The sequence below is a fragment of the Accipiter gentilis genome, chromosome 33, assembly GCF_929443795.1.
Source record: "Accipiter gentilis chromosome 33, bAccGen1.1, whole genome shotgun sequence".
Classification (NCBI taxonomy): Eukaryota; Metazoa; Chordata; class Aves; order Accipitriformes; family Accipitridae; genus Astur; species Astur gentilis.
The window spans coordinates 7,750,337-7,763,206 of record NC_064912.1 but is presented as its reverse complement, the minus strand read 5'-3'; the positions used below and the strand labels follow the sequence as shown (position 1 = coordinate 7,763,206).

At 40.7% G+C, this 12,870-nt stretch overlaps 1 protein-coding gene across 8 annotated transcripts in view; it reads right to left on the bottom strand.

Moving 5' to 3' along the window:
• Positions 1-11,782, bottom strand: part of CLEC16A (C-type lectin domain containing 16A) — a 97,281-nt gene extending 85,499 nt beyond the window's left edge. For all 8 annotated transcript variants that reach the window (XR_007504522.1, XR_007504523.1, XM_049791085.1 and 5 more), the window contains exons 1-4: positions 11,545-11,782; positions 3,695-3,823; positions 2,207-2,340; positions 1,273-1,421 (exon numbers count right to left, since the gene is read on the bottom strand). Coding sequence is in view for 6 of the 8 variants with exons in the window: in XM_049791085.1 (XP_049647042.1) it covers positions 1,273-1,421; positions 2,207-2,340; positions 3,695-3,823; positions 11,545-11,624 (492 nt within the window). In the remaining 2 variants the exon portion in view is untranslated. The remainder of the gene's footprint in view (positions 1-1,272; positions 1,422-2,206; positions 2,341-3,694; positions 3,824-11,544) is intronic.
• Between the last annotated feature and the right edge of the window lie 1,088 nt (positions 11,783-12,870).

Here is a 12,870-nt window from a genome sequence, read left to right as displayed (position 1 = left end):
TGTAACAAGAGGAAAGAAAGCATTTATGAATTAACCAAAACATGTACAGAATATTTGTTGGGATTCTGTATGAAAAATGTTTTCCATGTATTACTCTGATATTTTTACCTTCTACTTAAGTAATCGAAATGATTTTACAATGCACAGTCAGCTGCTGCATTTGTAGCTCTGCATTAAAATAAACTGCTTTAAGCACCAGAGCTTTTCATGTTAATGCTGCACATATTCAGTGCTTTAATGCCCTCTTCTGGCAAAAAGTGGAATGGAGAGAGGAAAAATCCATTTCAGTTTTGGCCTTTGATTACTCAGGCTCTTTAGACTTTGACTAAGCCTCTTAGAACCAAGTGGTGCAACAGAAAAGATCCTGTTTATAAAAGCACAAGAAAACAAGGCATAAACAAGTTGAATTCTCAGGAAAGTAGACTTCAGAACTACTGAAACAGTCCAATATAACACTAACTTCCAGATTTTGATTTTATTATAGATGTGTGAGGACAATGACCTTCTTTATCATGCTTTTGCAGAGATCCCATTGTCCTGGTTTCAGCTGGGATAGAGTTACTTGTCTTCCTAGTAGCTGGTACAGTGCTATGTTTTTGAGTTAGGTAAGCGAAGAATGTTGATAGCAACAACTGAAAACATGAGTGTGTTAAGTAATGTTTAGTCTAAAGTCAAGGATTTTTCAGCTTTTCATGCAGAGCCAGCAAGAAGGCTGGAGGGGCACAAGAAGTTGGGAGGGGACACAGCCAGGGCTGCTGACCCAAACTGGCCAAAGGGGTATTCCATACCATGTGACGTCAAGTCCAGTATAGAAACTGGGGGGAGTGGGGGTGGGAGGATCACCGCTAGGGGACTAACTGGGCATTGGTCGGTGGGTGGGTGGTGAACAATTGCATTGTACATCACTTGTATATTCCAATCCTTATATTATTACTATTTTCATTTTATTAGTGTTATTATCATTAATTTCTTCTTTTCTGTTCTATTAAACCATTCTTATCTCAACCCAAGAGTTTTACTTCTTTCTTCCAATTCTCTCCCCTATCCCACTGGGTAGGAGGGAAGTGAGTGAGCAGCTGCGTGGTGCATAGTTGCTGGCTGGGGTTAAACCACGACATCCCCACAAATGAATTCTCAATCACTGATATTACCATTATAAAAATAAATGCAGGACATGCTCAGACAAGAGACCAAATACAATATGTGCCAAATCGCTATCAATTACTAATTAAAGTCCTCTTATCCTTATACTGCAACTCTTCCTTCACTTACCTCATTATAAAAGAAATGTACAGTATGATTGTTGAGTTTCAGGGAAAGAGTTTTCAAAAATGATATGTAATATGCCATGATCTCCTCATCAGAAAAGTCAAATTTGTGGACAATAATAGAATTTACATAGTTATTGGAGAGCAGGTAGTCTGAAAAATAAGAGATATTACACAGGTTAACAGAAGGAAAAAAATCATTATGCTAACAAGCTGCATTTAAGGTACCAGGTAGCAAGCAACAAACTACCTGATGCTTGAAGATCCCGATTTTTAGCCAAACAACTGAAGCAATGGCTTCAAGCAGTAATATAAGGAAGTTGTTCTGTACAAAGGTCTTTGCTCCCAAGAACAAGACAACTGACAATATACTTCACCTTCCTCAATTTATGCAGGCTTTCTATGTAGGCTTTCCAGCTAATAACACTTAAAACAACTCTTTTCCTCCCACAGTCATAAACTCTCAAAGGCTTGTATATGACTTTCTCTTCACGATACCTGTGGAGTACTTTAAACTATTAATTCTCTGTCCTCTTTATATGTTTCTAAAAACCTTGAAGCAAGTGGCTGAATGCCAGCCCCTGTGATGCCAGAACAGTTCCAGTACAAATCATACAACAGAGTTCCACCACAATCTGCAGCAGTAAGGCAAACATTTCAGATGATAACAAATTTGCTGACTTAAAGAACCCCTTGAAATATGCTAAATAAGTGTTTCAGTAGTACCAAACAACTACTTTTGTACTACTGAAAATTTACATTAAAAGGTATTTTGCAGTCAAATTATACTGTCTTTTCAGTAGTGTTCAATTAAAAAGATTGTTAGGAATTCATATAGTTCTTCTTTGAAGGGATACTAGGACTAAATTTCATTAAATGAAAGGGAATTCAATCAAATCTTGATCACTTAATCCTAAACAGTTTAAGTGTGCCCTTACAGAGTGATGTTTCATGACTGATGTTCTCAAAAAGGATGTTCAGAGTCTGCAGAAGCTGTACACACACATAACGACCAGACTTCTGACGCAAGATGTTCAAGAAGAAAACAAACATATTCTTCTCCAAGAAAAAGCTGAAAGAAAATAGAGGTGTGATTAAGTTACTTGCTATATTTAACTGGAACATATTTTTACTAGGATCAGAGATGATTCTAGGCAAGTTTGACAAACAGCATGTTTTACATTTATGAAGAATTATTTTGCAAAGTTTTATCTGTATAACAGAAGAGTATCTTCCAAAAACCTTAAATACTAACAAGGGCTCTTAAACATTCAAATTATACAGAAAAGGGACGTCAAGAAATCAGGGCCTTTTTAATTTTATTTTTAGTATATTCAATTTATCAGGCAGCTTCCCTACCTTGCAATCATAATTTTGAAGGGGAGAGCCTCTAATTGAGGGTTACGTTTTGCTCACTTGCTCCTTTTAAGCTAATACACTTTTTGTCTTCAACACTGTAGACCTTAGTTTTTGATCCACTTTATTTTTTCCCCACACCAGAAGCAAGCATTTAATGGTTTATTGTACAAGTCAAACAGAAGTGCATGCTTGTAATGTTTTTTAAACCAGAAATGCATGCAATTTAAAGAGAACACTTTGGACTCTTTTCCTACCAAGAAATCAGAAATACGTATCTATGAAAATTTTTTTACATTAACTGCAAAAAAACCTCCTTGTTCCTAAAATTCTCCCAAGCAGAGAAGACAGTGAGGAATGTGATGGAGTTACAGTATAAATATGAATGATCAGAATAAGTTAATTTTCTTAGTCCACAACATAACCCAATCATGTTGAAATCATCTTGTAAAAATAAAACCAACCACTCCCTAAATAAGTAATTAAAAACACCAAACACCTTAGCTTTACTTATATCAATCAAAAATTGCCTTTTAAAAGAGCAAGTGTCTTGAAGCAAACAGCCAAGCAATGGGCATTAATACAATCAGATTTGCAACTGTGAACATTTGTTTTGAAGTTCATTTTTCTATCACACTATTTTATGAGGATTAAAATAACATCTGAACAAAAACTCTATCATAGCTAGAATAAAATAGCTATTTATACTATCTTATATAAATTGAAGTGAACAAATTAAAGTCATATGATATTAATAGATGTACTGAGTAAATCTGGGCCCTAAAATAGGTGAGATTTTGTATTTATATCAAAGATTTGAGAGTCAAACAAAAGCAGTATGTGAAAGGAGTTCTGGACTTGGAACACTTTTATTAACAGAAGCAAATTCTCTGTTTCTTTATATGACAAGAATACGATCCTGCTTACCCATCTTACTACAGGACACAGCTTTCCACCTACATTCATGCAATACAGTCTTGGAAGAGTTAACTTTTTGAACTAGATCTCTATGCAACTCTAATCATTCTTCAAAAACAATACTGGAGTCAAAAATGCTTAGAAGTACTTACTCAAATACTGAGCTGTCATTCTGATCCCCCCATATAAGGATCTCTGTTATAGAACGAATAGTCTCTACCAGCAGGTTGCGATTGTGATCTGTTACTGTTGTATTTTTAGTCAAAACATGATACATGTACCTAAAAGAAAAAAATAATTACAAGTAATATGCTATCCTGCCATTTTCACATGCACCATGCTTGTCTTTAGTCACTGTAACTTAATGTAGACACACACATACATACACACTATGTCTAATCATTGTACAATTTTAAAATCCTAAAATTTCATTTTAATACTGATGCAAAGAGAAAAGTAATTGTTAAAGCAAATATGCAACAAACAACACAAATTCATAACTAGCCAGGTGAGTTATGAATGCTTATGCATATGTTAACATAGAACTAGAAATTACATAATACTCGTCCCATGGTGCTTCTTATGGCAACCTAGTGAAATTCTTTGGAAGCATGTTGAAATCAAAGGACCAATGAGCAAGAAAAAGGAGGAATAGAAGAAGCAGGTAAGCATGCAGTACCTGATATGGGAAAGCGTAATTCTGGAAAAAGGCACATGCAGATTTCACTAGAAAAGTTAGATCCCTTCTCTTGTCTGCATAGACACTTTATAGATTCACGTCAATTTGATAGTTAATAACCAGGACTGTCAAAGACTATTCACTCATATTGGCAAAGCTTAATCATCAGGTCTCTAGCCCTTCAAGCACAGAAATACTGATCGGAAAGGTGGCAAATTCCAGCTTTACCATCTCAAAGGGCAAGAGTTTAAGGCTGTTTAGTGAAGTTCAAAAAAACCCATATGTCTCTATTACACAGGTGAGAGGAAGCTAAATAAAATTGAAAGGCTGTATTTAAAGTCTCAGAATTTTACTCAGTCAAGGAATCATGTTTCTCTTTCTTCCAAAATAAGATATTACAAAGATTACTTCCCTTTGTCCTAAAAAAAAAAAAAAAAAAAAAAAGGAGGGGGGCAGGGGACAAGGGCAAATTCTAATAAAAGCACAAGCATCACCATTGCTTTTCTCCAATTTTTTGTTTGGTTTTTTTTTTTCTCTTTTATATAGTAATAAAGAAAAAGGATGGATGTAAGAAAGGTGCATAATTATGAAAGTAATTAAATAAAAAATATAATCAGAGAAATTTCATGTAATTTTAAAACTGCAAGAGTTTAGATTACTAAACACAGATCATATATTGTTATACTTCAATCTATTACAAACCAGGAGCAACACCTGAGCATTCAGGATTATCTGGGCAATATGCTCGCTAGTGTTTGGGAAGGAAGACAGATTTTTCCATACTAACAACCTTCCCATTAAAAGTGGAGTTAATCAAAACTCCCAGTATCTATTTTTGGAAAAATAGCCTGCATGTCCTGACTCTGGGGCAGCCTATCATTATTGCTTTTGGATGTCATGAAAGTTTGTTCTGTGATTCAGGTTGAAATTTTAGGAATCTTATGAGTACAATGCAGAAGGTTAAAAGCTCAAGAAGCCAATTTTAAGCAACAGACCCAAAGACCTCAAGCAGCTATTACGTAAAAGATAAAAATACCGATTTTGCCAAGCTACTGGAGGGTTCCAGGAAACGCCATGCATTTCTAAAACAAAATTTTGGTGTAACTGGTTTAAAGTAAGTTTCAGAAGTTTAGGTCAAAACTAGATTTGAAATCACATTTCAAAAAACAATATTCACATCAATTTTATCTACACTAAAACACTGAATCACTGCACAGGGTAAACATGCAGCTGGAGACTACAATGCCATTTAACTGAACACACATATCAGGCTGTTCCAACTATTTATCAGACTTACAAAGACAAAACAAAATATTACCTAGTCTCAGAACCTTTTCATGCTTGAATTAAATTAAAAAAAAATTAATCATATTTCCAGTATACTTAAAATTTGGTTTGGGGAAACTTCTTCAACCACTGAGCTGCCACTCAGTTGGCCAGAGCTTCGCAGGACTTATTGCAAGACATAGTCCATCCTCATAAGCCATGCAGGAAGCAGAAGCTATTTCAGAGAAGTTTATTACACTGTTACGGTAAGATGCTATATGCTTGCTGATCTTGATATTGGTTAATCATCAAATAACAATTTTATTGTGTTGAGTACTGCACAAGGACACTGAGAGGTGAACAACTCTCAGAAGTTCACAGTTTTAACAAACTTGATATACCACATGCTCCCTTCACCCCCGCCCAAATCAGCAATGTGATAAAGCCTACATCATATTAAGGTTAACCTACCAGACAGCAGAAGAAAGAGGAAGAAAAAGGGAAGAGATGGCAGGAAGGTGAAAAAGATTGGCTTTTCATACTCTTCAGTAAAAAATTTTTTCTCCATCTTCACACTGTTTTTTTCCCCTCATAAATCAATACTCGTTTTCCAAATCCAGAACAGAAACTGCTCAGATTGAAGCCATTCTAGAAAAAGTTGATTCATAGCCATCCTCTACAGTTGTAACTGCCTGGTCATGCACCGTACCATAACAGAAGTCACCAAATCTCAAGTCAAAAAGCACCTGCAAATCATCTTCAACTAATCTGAAAATCACGGTTCAAGTTTCCTTCTATGGAGACTGACAGTGTGACAGCTTACAGTGAAGATGTGAGAGTTTAAGTCTGACCACCTGTGAGAATTCCCAGGGCTTTCTGAAAAAGCACATGGCACACAAGCCCTGCAAAAATTTCCCATTGTGGCACTTTAGGTATTACCAGGACAGTGAATCAAAAGACAGAGCAAAAAACTCTGAGCATGCACCAGTTAACGGAACAGTGACAGAAGGCTTCCTGGGAATGCATAGTGGTTGCTCTGGAAGATGAAAATGCCCCCCTTCTGTCTCCCTTTACTTAGCTTTTATATCTGAGCTGACGTCATATGGTATGGAATATCTGTTTGGTTAGCTTAGGTCAGCTGTCCTGGCTATGTCCCCTCCCAAGATCTTGCCCAGGCCCAGCCTGCCATTGGGGGGGGGGGGAATGTTGGAGAGACAGCCTTGATGCTGTGCCAGCACTGCTCAGCAGTAGCCAAAACACTGGTGTGTTATCAACACCTTTCTAGCTACTGATGCAGAGCACAGCACTACAAGGGCTGCTATGGGGAGAATTAACTCCACCTCAGCCAGACCCAATACAGCAATCTGTATAGTAAGTATGTTTTCCTGAGAGAGTTAGTTTAAAGAGAGTAATTAACACTACACTACTTCATATATTTTAGTCTATTTATTTGAAGTCATATATAAATTATTGCATCTGTGAACATATATTCCTCATTAAGTTACATTATGCAAACTTGGGAATAAAGTTTACTTCCACAGCAGAACTCTGGGAATGGGAAGCAGTGGGAAGAATTACATGCTATTACCTCACCTCAGGAGTCTACGCAACATAGAGCATTACAGATGCAAAAAACAAGAAACAGTTAATAGTCAGGAATACAGTAACTCCAAATTAATTTACTTAATATCAACATTACTGCAAAGTTCCTTGATTTGCTAACACAATGATGCACTTAGAGAAAAGATGGGCTTCACTTTCAAGCTATTCCTTTATCTACTTACTTGAAAATGCATGAGAAAGCACACACATACTTGTTTCTCTTACCAGGCATGTAACATACCATATCATGAGAATACAAAGTATCACACAAAACCAGTATTTTACATTTACGTAAATCCTCAAAGCCTATCTTGAAATGCTGATTACAAAGGGTCAAGTTTGTGCTCCAAAATGCTGAACCCTCAAAGAGGAGGTTTTTGTCATCTCTGTTTGAACACAGTCTTCAGATGTAGAGACAAAACAAAAACCTAACAAAACCCCACCATGCAGGAAGTGTCGAAGCACCTGATACCATCAAAATCAGTGGGACATTCTGCCAGCAACTTAACAAGACAAAATTCTGAACATTTTTCTGGTAACAAACTATGCTCAAAGGGATAACATCATAACTCATGAATATAGAAAGTGTGTATTAATGACTTTTCCACTTACTCCTTACAAAAATACACTAAACCAGATAAGAGTTTAGGAAGTAAAGCACTCAAATATTAAAACCCCAGACTTAACCATAACATGCTTGCTTCTTCATCCTGCCTGTAACTATGTAATTACATACTGTTCTCATAGATGAAACTCAATGTATAGCATGGACAGTACTTCAGGAAATGAATCAGCTGTGAAACAAGTCTTCAACCATACATGTTTATGGACACTGCATCTGACCAACTCATGAGAAATGTTCAGCACCCAACCCTAATGGTATAAAACCTTTTGTGCAATCAGTATGCAACTAAAATACCAAGTGTAGAAGCGACAATGGGAAACATACTTGAAGGTAACAATAGGGCTTTGTAAAATACCTCTTAGAAAAGTAGGAAAAAAATTTGCATCTAGAAACAAAGATACTAAGCTTAAGTTCCAAAACCTTTCACTTTAGCAGGAACACCAGAGATATCAGAGGAACTCTTCAGAAATGGTTAAGATATCACCAGTTAAATACTAGGAAAAATTACATCAATCCTCTTCATCCCTTCCAATGCGAAGTCAAAGTTTGTAGACAGATGGGGAAAAAAAAGATACAGTTATGCTTTCAAGTTTTGATGACGCATCTGCTAAGGTTAGACTATCCTCAGCTGGGCAATATGAAAGACTTTTGGTACTTTAACCACAGGTCACAGCTCCTAAGGTGAGGAGCTTCAGAAGCAGAGTACAGTGACTATCACAGTCAGCAGCTGGACAGAACTGTAAGAAACTCTGACCTACACAAGAATGCCTGGCTTACATGTAAAGGGAGGCCACAAAGAAAGAGAAGAACATGCAGCTCGTGAGAAAGTACTAACTTCAAGTTTGTGTAGCAAGACAGACTGTTGCCTAAAACAGCCTAAATTTATTTGCTTTTAGAACTGGAATCATATAATAAACAGAGCAGAAGACTATACAAAGGGAAGAAAAAAAAAAGGTGCATTTTAAACTGCTGGATGCCACCCTTAAGAAGTGGATTCTAGCCTTGTTTCACACACAATTTCATGTAAAGGTAAACAAGTCATTTCAGACCACTTTTCACAAGCAATCAGTAACACTGTTCCTGTTTCCAGAATAGTTAGGCTTTCTCCTTTTTTTAAGTTATTGACATTCCCTCCATTACTAACCAAAGGGCACAAAAATATCAAGTTCTCTGGAAAGTAAGTCAGAAGCACTCGGGCAGCGCATAGTACTATTTCACAGCCTCTCTAGATTGCAATTCAGTAAGGTATTAGAAAGCTGGATTAAATTGTTAACTGTTTTCACTAGACAAAGAGACTGTATCAAAACACTTAATGCAAACAGCCTCACAATTTTCCTTTAGCCAATCCATTCTACGGCACGTTTGCAGGAAGACTGAATAGTAAAATTTCAAAAGCAAGCCTCACACAAACTGCATTAAAGTTGATGGGAAAGGAAGTTCCAGATCCAATATTTACTGACAAAAAGCAGTAATTCTCTCAGCATTACTACACAGGTGTATTGTTTACAATTTAGACTAAACTCTACATTACGCATGTTAAAAAATAAAAATATTCCCGTAAGGATAACCCAGGCTAATTCCACTCTTGTAACATGGCCTAATATACCTTTTATAGGGCAAGATAATCTGTAATAGCAAGGCTGGTGCGCTCTACTCAACTCATTCACATGGAACACAACATGGGGTTTTGATGAGTTGAAAAGATGAGAATGCAGACAGCTCACAAGATGGTGAGCTTATCAAGACTGACTTTCTTTTACAACCTCGAAACGAAGGTTCTTTGCCCCTTTTTCCTTTTGTTGCTTTACTCGCTTCAACTGCTACCTTGGAAAAGCCCTAAATTTCATTTTACCACTAGGTAGCTACCTTTGCTGTTGACATCTAACTAGAAACTGAAATTCATACAGCCTAGCTAAAAAAACACTTCAAATATACATAGCCTAAACAGATCAAAGGTCTTGGCTGTCCTTTACATACTACCATTTTAGATTTCATAATTAAAGAAACTGCATGCAAAATAGCAAACAAACCAAAGCTAGTATTTTAGCAGAGGATACTATACTTCAATTCTCAGATAAGAAGTCAAGCACAAGCCACAACACTTACAGCCTAATTCCCTTTTGCTGCAAATCAAACAGGGTATCACTTTTTCTACCCTCTCTGGCCCCAAGAGAACATACAATCACATTTTTCTTGCCTGACATATTTTAACATCCTAAAGTCTCCCTCTTGCCAGCCTTGTTCTAAACTTAAACTCGGTTCCTTCAAATTTCATCATGCACCAGCATTCTTGCTCTACCTTCAAGTGTAATATCAAAACCAGATAGAACCAAAGCTCCACGAGCGCTGAGTAGTACCCAATAGCCACCCCTTGTATGTTAAACAGAACATTCCTATGTTTCTATCTGAGCATGACTCTTACCCTTTTTCCTGCAGTGCCAGATCACATAAGCTAACTAGTTCGACCTACTATGCTTCCAAAATTACCTTCTACAGTACTACTACCTCATCAGTTTTGTATTTACAGACTTGATTTCCCTGTCTTTGGTAAAAAGTAACGCATTCCAATTAGTCTTGCTGGTTTTTGACATTTTTCCAGTTTAGAGACAAGGACCAGAATCCATAAGTCATCTTGATAAAGTAATCGCAAGATCAAAATCTTGTATAAGTGCACCCTGCTCATTACTGTCAGATCCCATTCATGTCCTCCTTGTAATTTGACTAATCATTGAAAACTACCAGCCACTTATTTCTCAATGAGCTATGTATTCCCAGTGATTTCACTCAGAAAATGCTTCCCCCCTCTTAATGACCTCCTTTTCTTTTTCAGTAGGAAGAGAAGCTATAACAGCGGATCTCATTTTTCTCGCAATAGCAGAACCCTTAGATCAGAGAATTTAAAATTGTTTTATCCCTTGCCATCCGTCCAACTCTTCAGTTTCAGAGCTAGAAAAAAAAACATTCCACCTGCCACAGTCAGCAGTAATGCGAGGATATCATACTCCGGAGACTAATGTTACAATTCTCAAGCTCAACAGCTTTACTTGTGTGCCAGCTGCTGAGCCCTCTAACCAGGGCACATCCCCGGACCTGCAAAACCACCATCCCAACTACCATGAAACACTGCCGACCACTGAGATCCTCACAGACATGCCTCAAGAGGTGTACATTGTTTACAGGCTGGGACCAGGCTCCTCGCTTGCCCGAATTAGCCACTACTACCAGGAAGCAATCAAAGTTGTCCCTCAATAGGAATGTGGTATTTCTTGTCTTTATCACCCCTTACACTCTACTCCACTGAATGAGTCTGCGACATTATTAAAAATGAAACAAACACGTATCGCAGCCATGAGTGTGACATGACATCAGGGAACTGCGTCTGCCCTGAAGACATTTTGGAAGGAAGAGGCAGATTTCCGTGAGAAACACACGGACCCACACCGCACACAGAGCCTCCTTCGCCGCTGCCGAATCGCTCCGGGAGCTTTCGGCTCGGGAGAGCTGCGCCAAAGCGTAGAGGCGAGGAGAGGGCGACCGACTGGCGAGCGGCGCCTGCCGAGCCGCCCCCCTCCTCACCCCCTCTCCTCCGGGACGCCTCCGAGCCGCCCCGGCCCCGCTCCGCAGCCCTCTCCGAGGGAAAACCCTACCCCGAGCAGCTCCGCAGACGGAGCCCGTCCGCCTACCGGCCCCCGCGCCGGCTCGTACCCTCCGAGTCGCCTCACAACCTGGGAGAGCCGACCGCAGCACGGCTGCCCGCGACAGACCCCAGCCTCCCCGGCTCTCCTTCCCCTCGCAGCTGCCCCCGAGCCCGCGGCCGGCTCCGCGCTTACTTGAGATGGTCCAAGGAGTGGATGCTGCGGGCGGCCTTCCCGTGCCCGCCGCCCACCCAGCTCCGGGAGCGCCCGAACATGCTGGCGGCGAACAGCTGCTACGGTCCGGGGAAGGGAGGGGGGGGCTCTAGGGCTTCATAGCCCCCCGGGGACGGACGGACGGGCGGGCGAGGGGCGAGCGGCGCCCGGGCGGGCGGAGACCGAGACAGAGCCCCGAGGAGCCGCGGCCACCGGCGCACACAAGCGCCAAGGCGCATGCGCGGCCGGGGAACGCTGGGAAGGGAGGCTCCCCCCCCCCCCCTCCCCGCGGACTGCGAGTCCCAGCAGGCACCGGGGCGGGGCCGGGTCGCTGTCCCTCAGCCGGGCGGGGAGGGTGAAGGGCGCGCGGGGCGACCGTTCCCTGATTCCCGCCCTGGCTCTCCAGGCGGGAGCCGGGCGCCGTCTGGGCTCGGCCGCTCTCCCGGGACCCCCGGGCTGGGAAGGCACCTGCCGCGGACCGCCGCCCACCACGGCTCGTCCCCCCCACACGCCTGCCACCTGCAAGGAAACGGGAGAGTCCCCGGGGAGCCCGGAACTTTCTCCTTTCCTGTCAGGATTTCCACAGAAAAGTGGAAACGCGGGCCCTAAGCCGTCCTCCTCTGAGGGCCGCACTTCGGCAGCTTGTCTCAGAGTAAACCGAGTGGCAGCGTCGGGCAGGTGCTCAGCCCTTCGTGAGCGCAGGAGAGCAGCGATGGGCCTCGAGGGCTGAGGGCCGCCCGCCCCTCCTAGAGCCGGAGGACTCGGCTCAGGTTTTTATGTAATCGATTCCTTCCCTCTGGCAGTCACGAGATAGACCTTGTCAGGTCGTGAGAGGGCTGTTAAGTCAGAAGAATGTAAGAGACCAAATTTAGCCTAAACGAAAACCAGCCTTTTAACGTGTGCACGTACCTCCCAAAGACATCGTAAGTTGAGATAAAATTTGGCCCCTGACATTCCTTGCTCACCTTCCTTAACTCAAAACTAAGCAGTTCTGACGGGCGCAGTTCTGACCAGAGGCGAACAGGATGGTGCAAGAGGCAGCGACGGAACTTATGCTGCTGACATTCCTCTCGCTGAGGTTTTTCCAGTAAGGATGGCACATTTAGTTTTGCATCAGCTTAAAAACTAAATTAATTAAAGCAGAACAAAGAGAACAGGACCATTAATGAATGTCTTGACCTGGTTTTAGATTTTTTTTTTTTTTTTTTGCTTTAACCGGATAAATAAACTAAATCTAAGTAAAAGCTGAAGAGTTTGTCAGCCAGTGTCAAAAAAAACCCAACCCCAAACCCCAACTTTAAAACCATG